Here is a 25,000-nt window from a genome sequence, read left to right on the forward strand (position 1 = left end):
TTAAGGAGTTTCATATGCAGACTCAGATCTGGTTTCTGTCCTGGACTCTCTGCAGGTCGGGGGAGGCCACACTGCTGCCGGCTCTGCCACAAGATTCACCGTTTACAACCATTACAGTCACCAGCAACGGAACCCTGGAGACCAGTGTCAGGTACTGAAGACCAGAACCTGAACCTGAACCAGAACCAAGTTATAACTAGAACTAGAACAAGAGCTGAACTCAAACCAGAACTAGAATTATAACCAGACGATAATGGATCCCTGAGGCTCAGAGTCAGGAGTAGAAGACCAGGACCAGAACTAGAACTAGAACCAGAACCAGAACCAGACCTAAGCAAAGATTACAACCAGAACCAGAACCAGGAACTAAAGCAGAAGTAGAACGAATCAGAAGACGTGAGTTTAGCCGAGAGTCACATAATGAAGATGATTAATGTTTGTGTGTTTTTACAGTGAAACCTGCAGCAGTGAGAAAGTGATTTCTCTGAACTGTGACAACCAACGTGAGTCCAACACACACCTGTACTCGTTAACACAACACACACCTGTACTCGTTAACACAACACACACCTTTACTCGTTAACACTGACACAAACCTGTACTAGTTAACACTGACACACAGCTGTACTCGTTAACACAACGCACACCTGTACTCGTTAACACTGACAACACACACTTGTACTTGTTAACACTGACAACACACACCTGTACTCGTTAACACTGACTGTTAAAACAACACACACCTGTACTCGTTAACACAACACACACCTGTACTCGTTAACACTGACAACACACACCTGTACTCGTTAACACTGACTGTTAAAACAACACACACCTGTACTCATTAACACAACACACACCTGTACTCGTTAACACTGACTGTTAAAACAACACACACCTGTACTCATTAACACTGACTGTTAACACAACACACACCTGTACTCGTTAACACTGACTGTTAAAACAACACACACCTGTACTCGTTAACACAACACACACCTGTACTCGTTAACACTGACAACACACACCTGTACTCGTTAACACTGACTGTTAAAACAACACACACCTGTACTCATTAACACAACACACACCTGTACTCGTTAACACTGACTGTTAAAACAACACACACCTGTACTCATTAACACAACACACACCTGTACTCGTTAACACTGACTGTTAAAACAACACACACCTGTACTCATTAACACTGACTGTTAACACAACACACACCTGTACTCGTTAACACAAAACACACCTGTACTCGTTAATTTGTTCATTAGTAATTTTAATTAACTGTTGTATATGTGAGAATTGACTCTGTGTGTTTTAGCTTGTGGTGCTCGACAGGTGACTAACGACACAAGAGAGACCGACCAATCAGACGAGAGGACACCTGGTGAAGGTAAAAGAGTGATTTCTGTTTTCAGTTTGAATCCGACCTCCTCCTGTTGATCGGATCCTGTTGTTTTTTTTCAGTCTGACTGTAGTTTGTGTTTGCTGTTACCTGTCAGGTGAGGTCAGAGTAGTGGGCGGGGTTAACGCCGTTAAGGGGGCGTGGCCATGGATAGTATCTCTGCAGTGGAGAGGGCGTCATGTGTGTGGAGCGTCACTGATTGGCAGAGACTGGCTGCTTACCGCGGCACATTGTGTCTACGGGTGAGAGAACACAAATAATACCTCACAAACCATGAAATAGTAAATATAGTATGTATAGTATATGTATATTTATTTATTTACTGCTCCACAGGAAGAACATCCACCTTCAGTGGTGGTCGGCCGTTTTGGGTCTTCACTCTCAAAGTGACATAAACTCTGTGGACGTTCAGACCCGACGAGTCGATCGCATCGTCATCAACAGATGGTACAACAGACAGACCAAACAGGCCGACATCGCCATGATGCATCTGCAGCAGCCAATCAACTTCACCCGTCAGTAACGACACACGTCAGACACAAACATCTCACCTGCTCATTTATTCAACTAGTTCACGAAAAACATACACAGGGAACAACTAAATCATTATGACATGATTCTAAAAATTAACATTAAAACAACTGATTTAAAAAAAAGAAAAGAAAAAAGGCTAGTTTTGATTAATTCATAGATATTATAGATTTAATCTATAAATTATTTAATTCTAAGAGGCTTTAAAACCAATAGCTTGTAGTAATGAACCAATGAAAGTTTGCTTCAGTATTTGAAGACAGTAAATTTAGAGCCTGGTGTTACAATGATGAGTATTTATATTTCAAATTGTACATACGATTGTAAATAACATTTAAAGACTTGGTAGTGTTATTATACACAACATCAACATTATCCAGAATCAGTAGCAACACGTGGGTGATACGCTGAGTGAATTTATGAAGTATAAATCATTGTGTCATCTGCATACAGTTTGGGTACGGAAGAGTTTATGAACACAAAATCTTGAATACTACTAGAATCTATGAATACTCAAATTCTACAGATCAATGATCACAATAATATGTATAATATGAATAATATTAGTAATATTAATATTAATAATCATAATAATTATAATTATAATAATGAGGGTTTGTTGTAAAATATTTGTTGATGTTCAAAACAGAAACAGAAATCGTCGTCGTCATATCGGGTTATTTGAACTCTTTTTTATAAGATATAGATTATAAATGAATAAAGCAGTGAGAGTGAAAGGAGTGGAGGTGGATGTGAACAGACGTGTGTTTTCCAGACTTCATCCAGCCGCTGTGTTTACCTGCTGAAGGTCAGGACTTCACAGCTGGAACCAGATGTTTGATCGCTGGATGGGGACAAGAGGCTGAGCAGGGTACTCTACTACTACTATACTATAGTATACACTGTATACTATATAATATATATACTATACTATACTATATATGCTATACTATACTATATATACTATACTATACTATATATACTATACTATATATACACTATACTATGCTATACTATACTATATATACTATACTATGCTATACTATGCTATACTATACTATATATGCTATACTATACTATGCTATACTATACTATATATACTATACTATGCTATATATACTATACTATACTATGCTATACTATACTATATATACTATACTATACTATATATACTATACTATACTATGCTATACTATACTATATATGCTATACTATACTATGCTATACTATACTATATATACTATACTATGCTATATATACTATACTATACTATGCTATACTATACTATATATACTATACTATACTATATATACTATACTATACTATGCTATACTATACTATATATACTATGCTATACTATACTATACTATACTATACTACCCCATCTCTGTCAGGTTCTCTCCCTGATCTTCTCCAGGAGGCCCAGGTTCCTCTGCTGGTTCAGGATCAGTGTCAGCTTCAGTTACCTGAGTACACCATCACCTCCAGCATGCTGTGTGCCGGATACCCGGAGGGAGGGGTCGACTCCTGTCAGGTAACTGCCCACCTGCACTCACCTAGACTCACCTAGACTCACCTGGACTCACCTAGACTCACCTGGATTCACCTGGACTCACCTGGACTCACCTAGACTCACCTAGAATCACCTAGACTCACCTAGACTCACCTAGAATCACCTAGACTCACCTAGACTCAACCTGGACTCACCTGGACTCACCTAGACTCACCTGGATTCACCTGGACTCAGCTGGACTCACCTGGACTCACCTAGACTCACCTAGAATCACCTAGACTCACCTACACTCAACCTGGACTCAGCTGGACTCACCTGGACTCAGCTGGACTCACCTGGACTCACCTGGACTCAGCTGGACTCAGCTGGACTCACTTCCTGTTGTTGACATCATGTTTATTGTTTTTTTGTTAATAAAGTTTGAACATGTTTTTTTTAGGGCGACTCTGGAGGTCCAATGATCTGTCTGGACGACGGACACTGGACTCTGATTGGTCAGTCTCACACACACACACACACACACACACACACACACACACACACACACACACACACACATACACACACACACACACACACACACACAGTCGTGCTGCTCTCTGTGAGGTCATGAGGTCTGAGGGAACCATGTGTTCTGATTGGTCCCTGACAGGTGTGACATCATTTGGGGTCGGCTGTGGGCGTCCTGAGAGACCTGGAGTCTACGCCCGAGTCTCTGCCTTCACCTCCTGGATCGCCCAGACCAGACGCTCCTCCTCCTCCTCTTCTTCCTGCTGCTAATCCACCTCCCCTTCCTCCTCTTCCTCCTGCTGCTAATCCACCTCCCCTTCCTCCTCTTCCTCTTCCTCTCTTCTTCCTCCTCCTCCTCCTCTTCCTCCTCCTCTTCTTCCTCCTCCTCCTCCTCCTCCTCTTCCTCTCTTCTTCCTCCTCCTCCTCCTCCTCCTCCTCCTCCTCCTCCTCTTCCTCCTGCTAGTTTTTCAGAGTTATTAATAATTCTGATGAGAACATAATAATGAATTTAAATCAGAACTCATTGATATCGAGACGTATTGATTGATTGTAAATGATTAAACTGTAGATACTCTGTTGTAACTTTGTTGGATTAAGTCTTTTTATACATAATATGATATAATATATGTTTATATAGTATAAATATTATGAATACATATGTATACTTTTGAGGAGTATTATGATGTGTTTTATTTTCTGAATATTAAGATGAGCATCAGATGTTGAGTTTAATGAAATCTTGCTGTTAATTATATTAATTATGTTTTAAATCTCTTGCATATTGTTGTAATATTATGAAATTAAATAAAGTGTGTGATAATGTATTGTGTCATATATTGTGTTGATTTTCATTTATTAAAAATTCAGATAAAGCTTTTATTTTATTGTATTTTATTGTATTTTATTGTGTTTTATTGTGTTTTATTGTATTTTATTGTGTTTTATTGTGTTTTATTGTGTTTTATTGCATTGTATTGTGTTTTATTGTGTTTTATTGTATTTTATTGTGTTTTATTGTGTTTTATTGTATTTTATTGTGTTTTATTGTGTTTTATTGTGTTGTATTGTGTTTTATTGTGTTTTATTGTGTTTTATTGTATTTTATTATGTTGTATTGTGTTTCATTGTGTTTTAGTGTTTTATTGTGTTTTATTGTTTTATTGTGTTTTATTGTTTTATTGTGTTTTATTGTGTTTTATTGTGTTGTATTGTGTTTCATTGTGTTTTATTGTTTTTTATTGTGTTTTATTGTGTTTTATTGTATTTTATTGTGTTTTATTGTGTTTTATTGTGTTGTATTGTGTTTTATTGTGTTTTATTGTGTTTTATTGTATTTTATTATGTTGTATTGTGTTTCATTGTGTTTTAGTGTTTTATTGTGTTTTATTGTTTTATTGTGTTTTATTGTTTTATTGTGTTTTATTGTGTTTTATTGTGTTGTATTGTGTTTCATTGTGTTTTATTGTTTTTTATTGTGTTTTATTGTATTTTATTGTGTTTTATTGTGTTTTATTGTATTGTATTGTGTTTTATTGTGTTTTTTATTGTATTTTATTGTGTTTTATTGTATTGTATTGTGTTTTATTGTGTTTTATTGTATTTTATTGTGTTTTATTGTATTGTATTGTGTTTCATTGTGTTTCATTGTGTTTTATTGTGTTTTATTGTGTTGTATTGTGTTTTATTGTATTTTATTGTGTTTTATTGTGTTTTATTGTGTTTTTTATTGTGTTTTATTGTATTTTATTGTGTTTTATTGTATTGTATTGTGTTTTATTGTGTTTTATTGTATTTTATTGTGTTTTATTGTATTTTATTGTGTTTTATTGTATTTTATTGTGTTTTATTGTGTTTTATTGTGTTGTATTGTGTTGTATTGTGTTTTATTGTATTGTATTGTGTTTCATTGTGTTTTATTGTATTGTATTGTGTTTCATTGTGTTTTATTGTGTTTTATTGTGTTTTATTGTGTTGTATTGTGTTGTATTGTATTTTATTGTGTTTTATTGTATTGTATTGTGTTTCATTGTGTTTTATTGTGTTTTATTGTGTTGTATTGTGTTTTATTGTGTTTTATTGTATTGTATTGTGTTTCATTGTGTTTTATTGTGTTTTATTGTATTGTATTGTGTTTCATTGTGTTTTATTGTGTTTTATTGTATTGTATTGTGTTTCATTGTGTTTTATTGTATTTTATTGTGTTTTATTGTGTTGTATTGTGTTGTATTGTGTTTCATTGTGTTTTATTGTGTTTTATTGTGTTTTATTGTATTGTATTGTGTTTCATTGTGTTTTATTGTGTTTTATTGTATTGTATTGTGTTTCATTGTGTTTTATTGTATTTTATTGTGTTTTATTGTGTTGTATTGTGTTGTATTGTGTTTCATTGTGTTTTATTGTGTTTTATTGTGTTGTATTGTGTTTCATTGTGTTTCATTGTGTTGTATTGTGTTGTATTGTGTTGTATTGTGTTGTATTGTGTTTCATTGTGTTTCATTGTGTTTCATTGTGTTTCATTGTGTTGTATTGTGTTGTATTGTGTTTTATTGTGTTTTATTGTATTGTATTGTGTTGTATTGTGTTTTATTGTATTTTATTGTGTTTTATTGTATTGTATTGTGTTTCATTGTGTTTTATTGTGTTTTATTGTGTTTTATTGTGTTGTATTGTGTTTTATTGTGTTTTATTGTATTGTATTGTGTTGTATTGTGTTTCATTGTGTTTTATTGTGTTTTATTGTATTGTATTGTGTTTTATTGTGTTTTATTGTGTTTCATTGTGTTTTATTGTGTTTTATTGTATTGTATTGTGTTTTATTGTGTTTTATTGTGTTTCATTGTGTTGTATTGTGTTGTATTGTATTGTATTGTGTTGTATTGTGTTTCATTGTGTTTTATTGTGTTTTATTGTATTGTATTGTGTTTCATTGTGTTTTATTGTGTTTCATTGTGTTTTATTGTGTTGTATTGTGTTTCTATAAAGAATAAAAGAGTTGTTATAAACAGTCCCAGCCGGAGGCGGAAATGAGCCGCACCAGACTGAAAATACCGAAGTAGAAGAAGAAGAAGCGCGTCATCGTCCCGGAAGTGATGTCATCGTGAGTCGTCGGCAGGCTAGCAGGTGTTAGCATCACATCAGGTGTGTTAGCCTCCAGCAGGTAGATAAGAAGAGTTTCTGTTATTCAACCTCTCTGGAAACCGTCACAGTGACGTCATCACACTGACCTGTGACGTAGCAGGTGGTTGACAACACGACTACAGCTGTTAGCTTAGCACTTAGCTGTTAGCTGCTAGCTGTTAGCTGTTAGCTTAGCAGTTAGCAGTGTGTTAGCTCAGAGTCCCAGAGGATAAACAGCCTGAAGTCTTCCTGACAGTGTCCTCAGTGTCCTCAGTGTCCTCAGTGTCCTGTGTGTCCTCAGTGTCCTCAGTCAGCTGGCTGAAGCTCAGCGGGACATCTGGAGCTGAAACAACCAGAGAAACGGAAGACTCTTCAACAACAGGTAATTAATGTGTTCATTTACAATCCTCTATTTTACATTTAAAACTTCATTCAGTGATTCACCAGAAACACATCTACAATCACTCCTTCACCAGAAACACATCTACAAATCACTCCTTCACCAGAAACACATCTACAAATCACTCCTTCACCAGAACTACATCTACAATCACTCCTTCACCAGAACTACATCTACAATCACTCCTTCACCAGAACTACATCTACAATCACTCCTTCACCAGAAACACATCTACAATCACTCCTTCACCAGAACTACATCTACAAATCACTCCTTCACCAGAAACACATCTACAAATCACTCCTTCACCAGAAACACATCTACAATCACTCCTTCACCAGAAACACATCTACAAATCACTCCTTCACCAGAAACACATCTACAAATCACTCCTTCACCAGAACTACATCTACAAATCACTCCTTCACCAGAAACACATCTACAAATCACTCCTTCACCAGAAACACATCTACAATCACTCCTTCACCAGAAACACATCTACAAATCACTCCTTCACCAGAAACACATCTACAATCACTCCTTCACCAGAACTACATCTACAAATCACTCCTTCACCAGAACTACATCTACAAATCACTCCTTCACCAGAAACACATCTACAAATCACTCCTTCACCAGAAACACATCTACAAATCACTCCTTCACCAGAAACACATCTACAAATCACTCCTTCATCAGAAACACATCTACAAATCACTCCTTCACCAGAACTACATCTACAAATCACTCCTTCACCAGAAACACATCTACAAATCACTCCTTCACCAGAAACACATCTACAAATCACTCCTTCACCAGAAACACATCTACAAATCACTCCTTCACCAGAAACACATCTACAAATCACTCCTTCACCAGAACTACATCTACAAATCACTCCTTCACCAGAAACACATCTACAAATCACTCCTTCACCAGAAACACATCTACAAATCACTCCTTCACCAGAAACACATCTACAAATCACTCCTTCACCAGAACTACATCTACAAATCACTCCTTCACCAGAAACACATCTACAAATCACTCCTTCACCAGAACTACATCTACAAATCACTCCTTCACCAGAACTACATCTACAAATCACTCCTTCACCAGAAACACATCTACAAATCACTCCTTCACCAGAAACACATCTACAAATCACTCCTTCACCAGAACTACATCTACAAATCACTCCTTCACCAGAACTACATCTACAAATCACTCCTTCACCAGAAACACATCTACAAATCACTCCTTCACCAGAAACACATCTACAAATCACTCCTTCACCAGAAACACATCTACAAATCACTCCTTCACCAGAAACACATCTACAAATCACTCCTTCACCAGAACTACATCTACAAATCACTCCTTCGCCAGAAACACATCTACAAATCACTCCTTCACCAGAACTACATCTACAAATCACTCCTTCACCAGAATACATCTACAAATCACTCCTTCACCAGAAACACATCTACAAATCACTCCTTCACCAGAAACACATCTACAAATCACTCCTTCACCAGAAACACATCTACAAATCACTCCTTCACCAGAAACACATCTACAAATCACTCCTTCACCAGAACTACATCTACAAATCACTCCTTCACCAGAACTACATCTACAAATCACTCCTTCACCAGAACTACATCTACAAATCACTCCTTCACCAGAAACACATCTACAAATCACTCATCACAATGATCACTACACACTGCAGTATATAGTACTGTACTGCAGTGTGTACTGTACTGCAGTGTGTACTGTACTGCAGTGTGTACTATACTACAGTGTGTACTATACTACAGTGTGTACTATACTACAGTGTGTACTGTAGTACAGTGTGTACTGATAGTATTTATCTGTACAAATGATTTTGAGATGTTTCAAACTAAATGTAGTAAAACTCTCAGTGGAGTTTTGTATCCAGTGAAGTTTGATGAACATTGATGTTATAAAACAAACGGAGTTAATAGAACATGAAAGTTAAATAAAGTCAGTTTTAACGTTTGAATGATATGTGTATATACATATCATTCAAACATGTTATATATATATATATATGTATATATACATATATATACATATATATGTATATACATATATATATCTATATATATGTATATATATAGATATGTATATGTATATATATATATGTATATGTATATATATGTATATATATATATATATGTGTATATGTATATATGTATATATATATGTGTATATGTGTATATGTATATATATATGTATATATATATATATATGTATATATACATATATATACATATATATGTATATATATATAAATATGTACAGAAATGTATCTATATATATATCTATATATATATATATATCTATATATAGATATATATATAGATATATATATTTATATATATATGTATATATATATCTATATATATATATATATAGATATATATATATACATATAAATATATATATATAAATATATATATATATATATATATATGTATATATATAAATATATATATATATATATATATATACATATATATATATATATATATATATATATATATATATATATATATATATATATATATATATGTATATATATAAATATATATATATATATATATATATATATATAAATATATATATATAGATAGATATATAAATATATATATATATATATATATATATAAATATATATATATATATATATATATATACATATATATATAAATATATATATATATATGTATATATATAAATATATATATATATATGTATATATATAAATATATATATATGTATATGTATATATATAAATATATATATATGTATATGTATATGTATATGTATATATATATATATATATATATATATATATATATATATATATATATATATAAATATATATATATATAAATATATATAAATATATATAAATATATAAATATATATAAATATATATATATATATATATATATATAAATATATATATATATATAAATATATATATATATATATATATATATATATATATATATATATATATATATATATATATATATATATATATATATATATATATATATATATATATAAATATAAATATATATATATATATATATATATATATATATATATATATATATATATATATATATATATATATATATATATATATATATATATATATATATAAATATAAATATGTACAGAAATGTATCTGGGGTTTATTTTGTGTCACAGAGCTTCAATATGAGCAGCCAAGGAGCTGGAAAGCCCAGAGAGCAGGAGGAGAAGGAGAAACAGGAGAAGGAGCAGGAGGAGGACTTCTACGACTGCCAGGAGACCCTGGAGCCTCCAGGCCCAAGAGGAGGACAGGAGGAGGAGGAGGCCCAGCAGGAGGCCCAGCAGGAGGCCCAGCAGGAGGCCCAGCAGGAGGCAGGAGGACTGGAGGACTTTCACATTACAACTGACAGACTGACTCACAGAAGAGACATCACAGAGAGACAGGGAGGACAAGGAGGACTGAACGAGGAGCAGGGAGACAGGCTGAAGGAGGAGCAGGAGGAGGAGCACGGCGACAGGCTGAAGGAGGAGCAGGGAGACAGGCTGCAGGAGGAGCAGGGAGACAGGCTGCAGGAGGAGCAGGGAGACAGACTGAAGGAGGAGCAGGGAGACAGGCTGCAGGAGGAGCAGGGAGACAGGCTGCAGGAGGAGCAGGGAGACAGGCTGAAGGAGCAGGAGGAAAAGCAGGGAGACAGACTGAAGGAGGAGCAGGGAGACAGGCTGAAGGAGGAGCAGGGAGACAGGTTGCTGGAGGAGGAGGAGGAGCAGCAGGGAGACAGGCTGCAGGAGGACTCCGACTCAGAGATGAAGGAGGAGAACAGCCTGCAGGTGGAGTTTGATGATGACTACCTGAGGGAGGTGGAGAAGGAGCTGACAGAGGAGGAGAAAGAGGTGATTACTAACTGAGAGGTTATCAACACTGAGGCTAACAGCATGCTAACTGAAGCTAACAGCATGCTAACTGAAGCTAACAGCATGCTAACTGAAGCTAACAGCATGCTAACTGAAGCTAACAACATGCTAACTGAGGCTAACAGCATGCTAACTGAGGCTAACAGCATGCTAACTGAAGCTAACAGCATGCTAACTGAAGCTAACAACATGCTAACTGAGGCTAACAGCATGCTAACTGAGGCTAACAGCATGCTAACTGAGACTAACAGCATGCTAACTGAGGCTAACAGCATGCTAACTGAGGCTAACAGCATGCTAACTGAGGCTAACAGCATGCTAACTGAGGCTAACAGCATGCTAACTGAAGCTAACAGCATGCTAACTGAAGCTAACAGCATGCTAACTGAGGCTAACAGCATGCTAACTGAGGCTAACAGCATGCTAACTGAGACTAACAGCATGCTAACTGAAGCTAACAGCATGCTAACTGAGGCTAACAGCATGCTAACTGAAGCTAACAGCATGCTAACTGAGGCTAACAGCATGCTAACTGAAGCTAACAGCATGCTAACTGAGAGGTTATGAAGCTCTCAGTCAGCTTTACTTTGAGGTGTAGAAAGAGGCGTTCAGGTGTCGGGTGTGATGCTGTAAATCACAGATATTTAAACCTTCTGTTCTGTTTCAGGGTCGACGGCAGCAAAGTTTAACTCTGAAGGAGAAAGGCAACAGCCAGTTTAAAGCTGGAGGTGAGTGACATCATCATCATCATCATCATCATCATCATCATCATCACATTGTCCAGTGTATGAACCGGTATGAACCGGTATGAACCAGTATGAACCAGTATGAACCTGTATGAACCTGTATGAACCAGTATGAACCAGTATGAACCTGTATGAACCTGTATGAACCTGTATGAACCAGTATGAACCTGTATGAACCAGTATGAACCTGTATGAACCAGTATGAACCAGTATGAACCAGTATGAACCAGTATGAACCTGTCTTCCTGCAGACTGGTTAGATGCGGAGCGGAGCTACACGGAGGCGTTGGTTTTATGTCCGGTCTGTTTCAGCCGAGAGAGAGCCGTGCTGTTCTCCAACAGAGCTGCTGCAAGACTGCACCTGGTAACCAGCAACACGCTAACTACATGCTAACATCACAACAACACATGCTAACTGGCAGGCTGTCAACACTGTGGCTAACAACATGATAACAGCATGATAACAGCATGATAACAACATGATGACTACATGATGACAACATGATGACAACATGATGACTACATGATAACTACATGATGACAACATGATAACAGCATGATAACAACATGATAACAGCATGATAACAACATGATGACTACATGATGACAACATGATGACAACATGATGACTACATGATGACAACATGATAACAGCATGATAACAACATGATGACAACATGATAACAGCATGATAACAACATGATGACAACATGATGACTACATGATAACAACATGATGACAACATGATAACAGCATGATAACTACATGATAACAGCATGATAACAACATAACAGCATGATAACAACATGATGACAACATGATAACAGCATGATAACAACATGATGACAACATGATGACTACATGATAACAACATGATGACAACATGATAACAGCATGATAACTACATGATAACAGCATGATAACAACATAACAGCATGATAACTACATGATAACAACATGATAACTACATGATAACAGCATGATAACAACATGATAACAGCATGATAACAGCATGATAACTACATGATAACAGCATGATAACTACATGATAACAACATGATAACAGCATGATAACAACATGATGACTACATGATAACAACATGATAACAGCATGATGACAACATGATAACAGCATGATAACAACATGATGACAACATGATGACTACATGATAACAACATGATGACAACATGATAACAGCATGATAACAACATAACAGCATGATAACTACATGATAACAACATGATAACTACATGATAACAGCATGATAACAGCATGATAACAACATGATGACTACATGATAACAACATGATAACAGCATGATAACAGCATGATAACAACATGATGACAACATGATAACAGCATGATAACAACATGATGACAACATGATGACTACATGATAACAACATGATGACAACATGATGACAACATGATGACTACATGATAACAGCATGATAACAACATAACAGCATGATAACTACATGATAACAACATGATAACTACATGATAACAGCATGATAACAGCATGATAACAGCATGATAACTACATGATAACAGCATGATAACAACATAACAGCATGATAACTACATGATAACAACATGATAACTACATGATAACAGCATGATAACAGCATGATAACAGCATGATAACTACATGATAACAGCATGATAACAGCATGATAACAGTATGATAACAGCATGATGACAACATGATAACAGCATGATAACAGCATGATGATAACAGCATGATAACAGCATGATAACAGCATGATAACAGCATGATAACAGCATGATAACAGCATGATGACAACATGATAACAGCATGATAACAACATGATGACAACATGATAACAGAGAGGCTACCAACATGCTAACGGAGTCCCTCTCTCCCTGTCAGGATGTGAAGGAGAAGGCGATCTCAGACTGCACCAGAGGTGAGTGATGACATCACTCTTTACCTGAACAACAGGGTCACTGATTGATCTCTGTATTGATTGGTTGCCTGTGGTTGCCATAGCGACAGAGCTGAATCCAGACTATGTGCGGGCGTGGCTGAGGAGGGCGGAGCTTCACGAGCAGACGGAGAAGCTGGACGAGGCTCTGGAGGACTACAAGAAGGTTCTGGAGCTGGACCCGAACCAGACCAACGCCAGACAGGCCTGCATGGTGAGTTCACTGACCTGAACCAGACCAGTACCAGACAGGCCTGCATGGTGAGTTCACTGACCTGAACCAGACCAGTACCAGACAGGCCTGCATGGTGAGTTCACTGACCTGAACCAGACCAGTACCAGACAGGCCTGCATGGTGAGTTCACTGACCTGAACCAGACCAGTACCAGACAGGCCTGCATGGTGAGTTCTGCGTGTGAACTAATACAGGATGAAAATACATCTAACTGTCTCCATGGCAACAGTATACTTCCTGTTTACATCCCCAAATAAAAGTATAATAAATCATCTAACATCAACTTTTGAAATGTTTCACTCTGAAGCAGAAACTCAGTGCTGACTGTAACCTGTCTCTCTCTCTCTCTCTACCTGTCTGTCTCTCTCTCTCTCTCTCTCTACCTGTCTCTCTGTCTCTACCTGTCTGTCTCTACCTGTCTCTGTCTCTACCTGTCTCTCTCTCTCTACCTGTCTCTCTGTCTCTACCTGTCTGTCTCTACCTGTCTCTCTCTCTCTCTACCTGTCTCTCTGTCTCTACCTGTCTCTGTCTCTACCTGTCTGTCTCTCAGAGGTTGCCTCAGCAGATTCAGGAGAGGAATGAGAAGTTGAAGGAGGAGATGATGAGTACGTACTGCACCTGAACACACCATCACAGTTAACTGATCCTTTTGGTTCCTTTTCTCTTCAGTCTGGTTCGGTTCGGTTCGGTTCGGTTCCACCCGGCACTAATTAAAGCCGACCAGATAAATCAAATAATAAATAAATGATAAATTCATGTTTCTCATGTGGAGAGCTGCCTCTTCTCTGATAGATGATTCTAAAGTGACTCGTCACTGATCTCCAGTGAATCTCTCCTCCAGTTCATCTAACTATGACCTGAAACACCTGTGACCTCTGACCTCTGACCCCTGCTGCAGGTAAACTGAAGGACCTGGGGAACCTGGTCCTGAGACCGTTCGGACTGTCAACCAACAACTTCCAGGTGAACCAGGACACCGACACCGGCTCCTACTCCATCAACTTCATCCAGAACAACAACAACAGATGACATCACCCACAGCGGGGATGATGTCACCTACAACTGTGATGACATCAGCCGCTTTGTGGTGACATCACCCACAGCGGGGATGATGTCACCTACAACTGTGATGACATCAGCCGCTTTGTGGTGACGTCACCCGCAACGGTGATGATGTCACCTTCAACGGTGATGATGTCACCCGCAACGGTGATGATGTCACCTACAACAGTGATGACATCACCCGCTTTGTGGTGACATCACCCACAGCGGTGATGACGTCACCTTCAACGGTGATGATGTCACCCGCAACGGTGATGATGTCACCTGCAACGGTGATGATGTCACCTACAACAGTGATGACATCACCCGCTTTGTGGTGACATCACCCACAGCGGTGATGACGTCACCTTCAACGGTGATGATGTCACCCGCAACGGTGATGATGTCACCTACAACAGTGATGACATCACCCGCTTTGTGGTGACATCACCCGCTTTGTGGTGACATCACCCACAGCGGTGATGACGTCACCTTCAACGGTGATGATGTCACCTGCAACGGTGATGATGTCACCTACAACAGTGATGACATCACCCGCTTTGTGGTGACATCACCCGCTTTGTGGTGACATCACCCACAGCGGTGATGACGTCACCTTCAACGGTGATGACATCACCCGCAGCATGATGACATCACCAGCAATGGTGATGACGTCACCTTCAACGGTGATGACGTCACCTTCAACGGTGATGATGTCACCCGCAACATGATGACATCACAGATGACCCTGTGTGTGTTCAGAGGAAAATTAAAGCTGATTGATTTGTTTCCTGTTTGTGTTGTTTGTTTGTTGTTTGTCGGTTAATCTCTGGTATCCATGGTAACCGGACTTCAACAGCAGATCAACAGCCCGACTGCTGACCAATCAGATCACTGGAAACTTTGTGACATCATTCCTACAGGATCAAAATAATAAACATCAGTTGATGGTTGTGTTGTATTGAAGCTGTTTAAATAAAGTTGGTTTGAATCCTATATATACTATACTATAACTATACTATAAAGCTATATATACTATACTATAACTATACTATAAAGCTATATATACTATACTATAAAGCTATATATACTATACTATAACTATACTACACTATTACTATAGTATAAAGTATACTATAGTATAACTACTATCTATAGTACAGCAGAGCAGGAGGTGGCGGTAACGCACCAATAAAGATGGATACAAGCTGCCGTAAAGAAGAAGAAGAAGGAGCTCGCACATGCACATCTGTCCAGTATTCAGACACATGTAGGAGCTGGTGGAATACAGAGCAGGAGCCTCAAAGGAAGAGATGGTCACTACCCGTCTGAGAATAGGACAAACAGGATTAAACCAAACACTCCAGAGAACAGAGCAAGCACCCAACTGATACACGCTCTGTAATAAACCAGAAACTGTCCAGCATGTTCTTATAGAGGGCAACAAATATGACGAAGAAAGAGGGGAATGTCTATTATTATTATTATTTATGATTTATTTTTTCCTGCAGTCTCCTGCTCCAGCCTCCAGTAGTCCAGCAGGTGGCGGTAATGCACCTTTAAGCTGGTTTACCAACCAACAATAAACACCACAGAAGAAGAAGGAGGAGGAGCTGCTGCGCATGCGCAGTGCGTGCTGTGGCTGAGTGGTGAAGATGTCTGTGCCCATCGATCTGGAGCTGAAGAAGGTAACTGATTATTACCTGATACTGAGAGCAGACAGCTGCTGCCTGCTGCTACCTGCGGGGTGAGGGCTACCTGGTGTCTGTCACGTGCTCTCCGTGTCCAGCGAGGAGCCGCAGGACACGGAGAGCACGTGTGTTTATCAGCATGCGAGCAGCTAACTGTTAGCACGAGCAGCTAACTGTTAGCACGAGCAGCTAACTGTTAGCACGAGCAGCTAACTGTTAGCACGAGCAGCTAACTGTTAGCACGAGCAGCTAACTGTTAGCAAGAGCAGCTAACTGTTAGCACGAGCAGCTAACTGTTAGCACGAGCAGCTAACTGTTAGCACGAGCAGCTAACTGTTAGCACGAGCAGCTAACCGCGCTAAACACAAACACAACATTAACTATACTGAGAGACCAGCAGGGACCAGCAGGGACCAGCAGAGACCAGCAGGGACCAGCAGGGACCAGCAGAGACCAGCAGGGACCAGCAGAGACCAGCAGAGACCAGCAGGGACCAGCAGGGACCAGCAGAGACCAGCAGAGACCAGCAGAGACCAGCAGAGACCAATAATATAATATATATAGTTTATAGGTTCTGATGTGAACATGTGGGGATGTTCTGGGATGTTATGATGTTATTAATGTTATTAATTTATTCACCAAGAAAACTACAACTACCAACAGCATCTCTGAATGAGCTCATAATCAATAACCAATCACACTCATTGATTCATCCTTCATTCACACGATCAACATTATTTAGATTAAACATCAATGTAGAAGCCTTTAGACAATATTAGATTAATATCATAAATAATGATTAAATGCAAACATCAATACAGCCTCTTCCATCCTGAATGTCATTTCTCTTTTACACTTGTTACATATACGTTCAGGTGTTTCCATCAGAGTGATACCTCTCTCTTGTAGGCCTTATAGGAGCTGCAGGTGAAGGTTGTCAGGTGTTTTCCATCAGAGTGATACCTCTCTCTTGTAGGCCTTATAGGAGCTGCAGGTGAAGGTTGTCAGGTGTTTTCCATCAGAGTGATACCTCTCTCTTGTAGGCCTTATTAGAGCTGCAGGTGAAGGTTGTCAGGTGTTTTCCATCAGAGTGATACCTCTCTCTTGTAGGCCTTATAGGAGCTGCAGGTGAAGGTTGTCAGGTGTTTTCCATCAGAGTGATACCTCTCTCTTGTAGGCCTTATAGGAGCTGCAGGTGAAGGTTGTCAGGTGTTTTCCATCAGAGTGATACCTCTCTCTTGTAGGCCTTATAGGAGCTGCAGGTGAAGGTTGTCAGGTGTTTTCCATCAGAGTGATACCTCTCTCTTGTAGGCCTTATAGGAGCTGCAGGTGAAGGTTGTCAGGTGTTTTCCATCAGAGTGATACCTCTCTCTTGTAGGCCTTATTAGAGCTGCAGGTGAAGGTTGTCAGGTGTTTTCCATCAGAGTGATACCTCTCTCTTGTAGGCCTTATAGGAGCTGCAGGTGAAGGTTGTCAGGTGTTTTCCATCAGAGTGATACCTCTCTCTTGTAGGCCTTATAGGAGCTGCAGGTGAAGGTTGTCAGGTGTTTTCCATCAGAGTGATACCTCTCTCTTGTAGGCCTTATAGGAGCTGCAGGTGAAGGTTGTCAGGTGTTTTCCATCAGAGTGATACCTCTCTCTTGTAGGCCTTATAGGAGCTGCAGGTGAAGGTTGTCAGGTGTTTTCCATCAGAGTGATACCTCTCTCTTGTAGGCCTTATAGGAGCTGCAGGTGAAGGTTGTCAGGTGTTTTCCATCAGAGTGATACCTCTCTCTTGTAGGCCTTATAGGAGCTGCAGGTGAAGGTTGTCAGGTGTTTTCCATCAGAGTGATACCTCTCTCTTGTAGGCCTTATAGGAGCTGCAGGTGAAGGTTGTCAGGTGTTTTCCATCAGAGTGATACCTCTCTCTTGTAGGCCTTATTAGAGCTGCAGGTGAAGGTTGTCAGGTGTTTTCCATCAGAGTGATACCTCTCTCTTGTAGGCCTTATAGGAGCTGCAGGTGAAGGTTGTCAGGTGTTTTCCATCAGAGTGATACCTCTCTCTTGTAGGCCTTATAGGAGCTGCAGATGAAGGTTGTCCAGGTGTTTTCCATCAGAGTGATACCTCTCTCTTGTAGGCCTTATAGGAGCTGCAGGTGAAGGTTGTCAGGTGTTTTCCATCAGAGTGATACCTCTCTCTTGTAGGCCTTATAGGAGCTGCAGGTGAAGGTTGTCAGGTGTTTTCCATCAGAGTGATACCTCTCTCTTGTAGGCCTTATAGGAGCTGCAGGTGAAGGTTGTCAGGTGTTTTCCATCAGAGTGATACCTCTCTCTTGTAGGCCTTATAGGAGCTGCAGATGAAGGTTGTCAGGTGTTTTCCATCAGAGTGATACCTCTCTCTTGTAGGCCTTATAGGAGCTGCAGGTGAAGGTTGTCAGGTGTTTTCCATCAGAGTGATACCTCTCTCTTGTAGGCCTTATAGGAGCTGCAGGTGAAGGTTGTTCAGGTGTTTTCCATCAGAGTGATACCTCTCTCTTGTAGGCCTTCTCGGAGCTGCAGGTGAAGATGATCGACACGCAGCAGAAGGCGAAGCTCGCCGACCTGCAGATCGATCAGCTGACTCGGGTTCAGAAACACGCTAAGCTGACGCACTCGGAGATCGCCACGCTGTCGGACAACACGCGACTCTACGAGGGAGTCGGACGCATGTGAGTCTCCCTGACGACGGGGATCTTTGTTCACCTGGACAGGTTACACCGTCACTGGTGGTGTGTTAGTTATTGATCACAGCTGATCAGTTCTGTTATTGATGATCTGATTAATGTTAGAACAAAAGACAAGACCCGTCACTCTGTTGGTGTTTTTCAGGTTCATTCTGCAGTCGAAGGAGGAAATCAACAATCAGCTGACGGACAAACAGAAAACAGCTGACGAGAAGATCAAAGAGCTCGAGGTACAAATACACACACTGACTACACACTGAGATACACACTGACTACACACTGACTACACACTGAGATACACACTGACATGTACAATAACTACACTGAGATAAAAAAGGGAAAATATACATGTTTTTATATATTTTATTTGAGACGATAGTCGCATAAACTATCAAATGTTTTTATAATTGAATGACTATTATATACTTATATATATATATATAATATAATGTGTGTTCTCCTGCAGTGTGTGTCACTGGTCTCACTGTGTTTGTGTTATTTCCAGCAAAAGAAGGTGTACCTTGAACGCAGCGTGAAAGAAGCTGAAGACAACATCAGAGAGATGCTGCTGTCCAGAAGAGCTCACTGATGACCTCATCAATAATCAATAACACACCTCATCAATAACACACACACGTTTATGTCAGTAACTGTTTACTAGTTGTTCATATTAAAATGTTGAACCTTCAGTCTGTTTCCTGTTTCTGTGTTTGTGTCACTACAAACTGAGACATCTTTATTAAACCCTGAAAACAGGAGCAGAGTGAGACATCTTTATTAAACCCTGAAAACAGGAGCAGAGTGAGACATCTTTATTAAACCCTGAAAACAGGAGCAGAGTGAGACATCTTTATTAAACTCTGGAAACAGGAGCAGAGTGAGACCTCTTTATTAAACTGAAAACAGGAGCAGAGTGAGACCTCTATTAAACTGAAAACAGGAGCAGAGTGAGACATCTTTATTAAACTGGAAACAGGAGCAGAGTGAGACATCTTTATTAAACCCTGAAAACAGGAGCAGAGTGAGACATCTTTATTAAACTCTGGAAACAGGAGCAGAGTGAGACATCTTTATTAAACCCTGGAAACAGGAGCAGAGTGAGACATCTTTATTAAACTGGAAACAGGAGCAGAGTGAGACATCTTTATTAAACCCTGAAAACAGGAGCAGAGTGAGACATCTTTATTAAACCCTGAAAACAGGAGCAGAGTGAGACATCTTTATTAAACTGGAAACAGGAGCAGAGTGAGACATCTTTATTAAACTCTGGAAACAGGAGCAGAGTGAGACATCTTTATTAAACTGGAAACAGGAGCAGAGTGAGACATCTTTATTAAACTCTGGAAACAGGAGCAGAGTGAGACATCTTTATTAAACTGGAAACAGGAGCAGAGTGAGACATCTTTATTAAACTCTGGAAACAGGAGCAGAGTGAGACATCTTTATTAAACTGGAAACAGGAGCAGAGTGAGACATCTTTATTAAACTCTGGAAACAGGAGCAGAGTGAGACATCTTTATTAAACCCTGAAAACAGGAGCAGAGTGAGACATCTTTATTAAACCCTGAAAACAGGAGCAGAGTGAGACATCTTTATTAAACTGGAAACAGGAGCAGAGTGAGACATCTTTATTAAACTCTGGAAACAGGAGCAGAGTGAGACATCTTTATTAAACTCTGGAAACAGGAGCAGAGTGAGACATCTTTATTAAACTGAAAACAGGAGCAGAGTGAGACATCTTTATTAAACCCTGAAAACAGGAGCAGAGTGAGACATCTTTATTAAACTCTGGAAACAGGAGCAGAGTGAGACATCTTTATTAAACTGAAAACAGGAGCAGAGTGAGACATCTTTATTAAACTCTGAAAACAGGAGCAGAGTGAGACATCTTTATTAAACTGAAAACAGGAGCAGAGTGAGACATCTTTATTAAACTGAAAACAGGAGCAGAGTGAGACATCTTTATTAAACCCTGAAAACAGGAGCAGAGTGAGACATCTTTATTAAACTCTGGAAACAGGAGCAGAGTGAGACATCTTTATTAAACTCTGGAAACAGGAGCAGAGTGAGACATCTTTATTAAACTGAAAACAGGAGCAGAGTGAGACATCTTTATTAACCCTGAAAACAGGAGCAGAGTGAGACATCTTTATTAAACTGAAAACAGGAAGCAGAGTGAGACATCTTTATTAAACTGAAACAGGAGCAGAGTGAGACATCTTTATTAAACTGAAACAGGAGCAGGTGAGACATCTTTATTAAACCTGAAAAACAGGAGCAGAGTGAGACATCTTTATTAAACTGGAAACAGGAGCAGAGTGAGACATCTTTATTAAACTGGAAACAGGAGCAGAGTGAGACATCTTTATTAAACTGGAAACAGGAGCAGAGTGAGACATCTTTATTAAACTATAAACAGGAGCAGAGTGAGACATCTTTATTAAACTATAAACAGGAGCAGAGTGAGACATCTTTATTAAACTCTGGAAACAGGAGCAGAGTGAGACATCTTTATTAAACTCTGGAAACAGGAGCAGAGTGAGACATCTTTATTAAACTCTGGAAACAGGAGCAGAGTGAGACATCTTTATTAAACTAGAAACAGGAGCAGAGTGAGACATCTTTATTAAACTGAAAACAGGAGCAGAGTGAGACATCTTTATTAAACCCTGAAAACAGGAGCAGAGTGAGACATCTTTATTAAACCCTGAAAACAGGAGCAGAGTGAGACATCTTTATTAAACTGAAAACAGGAGCAGAGTGAGACATCTTTATTAAACTGAAAACAGGAGCAGAGTGAGACATCTTTATTAAACTGAAAACAGGAGCAGAGTGAGACATCTTTATTAAACCCTGAAAACAGGAGCAGAGTGAGACATCTTTATTAAACTGGAAACAGGAGCAGAGTGAGACATCTTTATTAAACTGGAAACAGGAGCAGAGTGAGACATCTTTATTAAACTATAAACAGGAGCAGAGTGAGACATCTTTATTAAACTATAAACAGGAGCAGAGTGAGACATCTTTATTAAACTGAAAACAGGAGCAGAGTGAGACATCTTTATTAAACTGAAAACAGGAGCAGAGTGAGACATCTTTATTAAACTGGAAACAGGAGCAGAGTGAGACATCTTTATTAAACTCTGGAAACAGGAGCAGAGTGAGACATCTTTATTAAACCCTGAAAACAGGAGCAGAGTGAGACATCTTTATTAAACTGGAAACAGGAGCAGAGTGAGACATCTTTATTAAACTATAAACAGGAGCAGAGTGAGACATCTTTATTAAACTGAAAACAGGAGCAGAGTGAGACATCTTTATTAAACTGGAAACAGGAGCAGAGTGAGACATCTTTATTAAACTCTGGAAACAGGAGCAGAGTGAGACATCTTTATTAAACCCTGAAAACAGGAGCAGAGTGAGACATCTTTATTAAACTGGAAACAGGAGCAGAGTGAGACATCTTTATTAAACTATAAACAGGAGCAGAGTGAGACATCTTTATTAAACTGGAAACAGGAGCAGAGTGAGACATCTTTATTAAACCCTGAAAACAGGAGCAGAGTGAGACATCTTTATTAAACTCTGAAAACAGGAGCAGAGTGAGACATCTTTATTAAACTGAAAACAGGAGCAGAGTGAGACATCTTTATTAAACTGGAAACAGGAGCAGAGTGAGACATCTTTATTAAACTCTGGAAACAGGAGCAGAGTGAGACATCTTTATTAAACTCTGGAAACAGGAGCAGAGTGAGACATCTTTATTAAACTCTGGAAACAGGAGCAGAGTGAGACATCTTTATTAAACTCTGGAAACAGGAGCAGAGTGAGACATCTTTATTAAACTCTGGAAACAGGAGCAGAGTGAGACATCTTTATTAAACTCTGGAAACAGGAGCAGAGTGAGACATCTTTATTAAACTATAAACAGGAGCAGAGTGAGACATCTTTATTAAACCCTGGAAACAGGAGCAGAGTGAGACATCTTTATTAAACTCTGGAAACAGGAGCAGAGTGAGACATCTTTATTAAACTCTGGAAACAGGAGCAGAGTGAGACATCTTCTCAGTTTAGTTACAACAACCTATCTCTGCTCCGTTTAGTCCCGCCCCCAGAAACGGAAATGCGTCATGTTTCCGCTTTGCGCGGGATTTGATTTGAGAGGAGCAGCGCGCGGCCGGCAGCTCGTGGTCGGTCAGTCAGTTTCCCGCCGTGTGGAGTAAACAAACAAACAAACAAACAAAGAAGAAGAAGTCGGTTAACAACATGGCGACTCCTCCTAAGAGAGCTCTCCGGGTTCCCGCCAGCAGAGAGAAGAAGAAGAAGATCTCCATCGAGGGAAACATCGGTGAGTTCTGGACCGCTCTGTGGCTCACCGCTGAGATGAGCGGTGAGTCAGCGGTGAGTTCTGGATCGCTCTGTGGCTCACCGCTGAGATGAGCGGTGAGTCAGCGGTGAGTTCTGGATCGCTCTGTGGCTCACCGCTGACTCACCGCTGAGATGAGCGGTGAGCCAGCGGTTAAACCCGGTTAACGGGCCGTTCTCCCGGTGGACACCGAGTCCCTGATGATCGGTTATGTTGACGGAGCTGATTGGCGCCAAATGAAAGATAAACGGTTTTATCAATAATCAATAATCAGTTGTAGTAGTTAAAGGATCAGTTCTCTATTGATCCTCTGATCACTGATGTTAAAGTATCATCTGAAGCCTTTCAAAGTAAAAGTACTCATCATGAGTACTTTATATATACATACATATACTCAGTATATATATATATATAAATATATATTATATATTATATAAAGTACTCATCATGCAGTACTTTATTTTATATATATATATATATATATTACTTTATTTATATATATACATACTCAGTATATATATATATATATATATAAAATAAAGTACTGCATCATGAGTACTTTATATAATATATATATATTTATATATATATATATATTATATATATATACTCAGTATGTATATATATATATATATATATATATACATACTGAGTATATATATTTATATTTATTTATATATATATTTTACTTTATATATACTGATACTTTTGCCCGTCTGTCTCTCTCTCTCTCTACCCGTCTGTCTCTCTCTCTCTCTACCCGTCTGTCTCTCTCTCTACCCGTCTGTCTCTCTCTCT

The 25,000-nt window shown here is 38.6% G+C and overlaps 5 protein-coding genes across 35 annotated transcripts in view; 4 read left to right on the forward strand and 1 right to left on the reverse strand.

Moving 5' to 3' along the window:
* tmprss15 (transmembrane serine protease 15) overlaps nucleotides 1-4,342 on the forward strand; it is a 13,782-nt gene extending 9,440 nt beyond the window's left edge. For 5 of the 6 annotated variants that reach the window (XM_037748804.1, XM_037748799.1, XM_037748802.1 and 2 more), the window contains 9 exons: nucleotides 56-151; nucleotides 454-503; nucleotides 1,331-1,402; nucleotides 1,512-1,656; nucleotides 1,748-1,929; nucleotides 2,721-2,816; nucleotides 3,340-3,479; nucleotides 3,898-3,952; nucleotides 4,111-4,342. In XM_037748804.1, the coding sequence (XP_037604732.1) occupies nucleotides 56-151; nucleotides 454-503; nucleotides 1,331-1,402; nucleotides 1,512-1,656; nucleotides 1,748-1,929; nucleotides 2,721-2,816; nucleotides 3,340-3,479; nucleotides 3,898-3,952; nucleotides 4,111-4,238 (964 nt within the window). In that variant the 3' untranslated portion in view covers nucleotides 4,239-4,342. The remainder of the gene's footprint in view (nucleotides 1-55; nucleotides 152-453; nucleotides 504-1,330; nucleotides 1,403-1,511; nucleotides 1,657-1,747; nucleotides 1,930-2,720; nucleotides 2,817-3,339; nucleotides 3,480-3,897; nucleotides 3,953-4,110) is intronic. The other variant, XM_037748800.1, reaches the window with a different exon arrangement.
* Nucleotides 4,343-7,031: 2,689 nt separating this feature from the next.
* ttc1 (tetratricopeptide repeat domain 1) lies at nucleotides 7,032-15,905 on the forward strand. Of its 6 annotated transcripts, none has more exons than XR_005203868.1 (10): nucleotides 7,032-7,467; nucleotides 10,738-11,052; nucleotides 11,086-11,451; nucleotides 12,140-12,200; nucleotides 12,470-12,582; nucleotides 14,114-14,150; nucleotides 14,234-14,382; nucleotides 14,954-15,008; nucleotides 15,302-15,820; nucleotides 15,864-15,875. XR_005203868.1 is itself a non-coding variant. In XM_037748807.1 (10 exons), exons 2-9 carry the CDS (start codon nucleotides 10,747-10,749, stop codon nucleotides 15,430-15,432), a joined length of 1,218 nt encoding a protein of 405 aa, XP_037604735.1. In that variant the 5' UTR covers nucleotides 7,032-7,467; nucleotides 10,738-10,746; the 3' UTR covers nucleotide 15,433; nucleotides 15,496-15,905. The 6 variants fall into 6 exon arrangements, 4 of the variants coding, with proteins under 4 accessions (XP_037604735.1, XP_037604736.1, XP_037604733.1 ...); XR_005203869.1 differs by lacking the exon at nucleotides 15,864-15,875 and having other exon boundaries at nucleotides 15,302-15,695; nucleotides 15,760-15,771; XM_037748807.1 differs by having other exon boundaries at nucleotides 15,302-15,433; nucleotides 15,496-15,905.
* LOC119475786 (CDT1-like protein a, chloroplastic) lies at nucleotides 15,361-16,466 on the reverse strand. Of its 21 annotated transcripts, none has more exons than XR_005203882.1 (6): nucleotides 16,123-16,201; nucleotides 16,040-16,060; nucleotides 15,916-15,978; nucleotides 15,792-15,812; nucleotides 15,522-15,625; nucleotides 15,361-15,459 (listed from the first exon to the last, which is right to left on the reverse strand). XR_005203882.1 is itself a non-coding variant. In XM_037748813.1 (6 exons), the coding sequence occupies exons 1-6, from the start codon at nucleotides 16,171-16,173 to the stop codon at nucleotides 15,539-15,541; spliced, it is 306 nt and encodes a 101-aa protein (XP_037604741.1). In that variant the 5' UTR covers nucleotides 16,174-16,195; the 3' UTR covers nucleotides 15,488-15,538. The 21 variants fall into 21 exon arrangements, 5 of the variants coding, with proteins under 5 accessions (XP_037604741.1, XP_037604742.1, XP_037604738.1 ...); XR_005203876.1 differs by having other exon boundaries at nucleotides 15,667-15,854; nucleotides 16,123-16,192; XR_005203878.1 differs by having other exon boundaries at nucleotides 15,667-15,812; nucleotides 16,123-16,190.
* A 506-nt stretch (nucleotides 16,467-16,972) lies between these two features.
* pfdn1 (prefoldin subunit 1) lies at nucleotides 16,973-20,525 on the forward strand. The gene is made up of 4 exons (XM_037749800.1): nucleotides 16,973-17,132; nucleotides 19,655-19,821; nucleotides 19,982-20,066; nucleotides 20,342-20,525. Exons 1-4 carry the CDS (start codon nucleotides 17,100-17,102, stop codon nucleotides 20,423-20,425), a joined length of 369 nt encoding a protein of 122 aa, XP_037605728.1. The 5' UTR covers nucleotides 16,973-17,099; the 3' UTR covers nucleotides 20,426-20,525.
* Nucleotides 20,526-23,950: 3,425 nt separating this feature from the next.
* LOC119475196 (deoxycytidine kinase 1-like) overlaps nucleotides 23,951-25,000 on the forward strand; it is a 4,493-nt gene continuing 3,443 nt past the window's right edge. Inside the window, exon 1 of the mRNA XM_037747660.1 lies at nucleotides 23,951-24,184. Within this exon, the coding sequence (XP_037603588.1) occupies nucleotides 24,103-24,184 (82 nt within the window). The 5' untranslated portion in view covers nucleotides 23,951-24,102. The remainder of the gene's footprint in view (nucleotides 24,185-25,000) is intronic.

This window comes from Sebastes umbrosus, chromosome 17, assembly GCF_015220745.1.
Source record: "Sebastes umbrosus isolate fSebUmb1 chromosome 17, fSebUmb1.pri, whole genome shotgun sequence".
Classification (NCBI taxonomy): Eukaryota; Metazoa; Chordata; class Actinopteri; order Perciformes; family Sebastidae; genus Sebastes; species Sebastes umbrosus.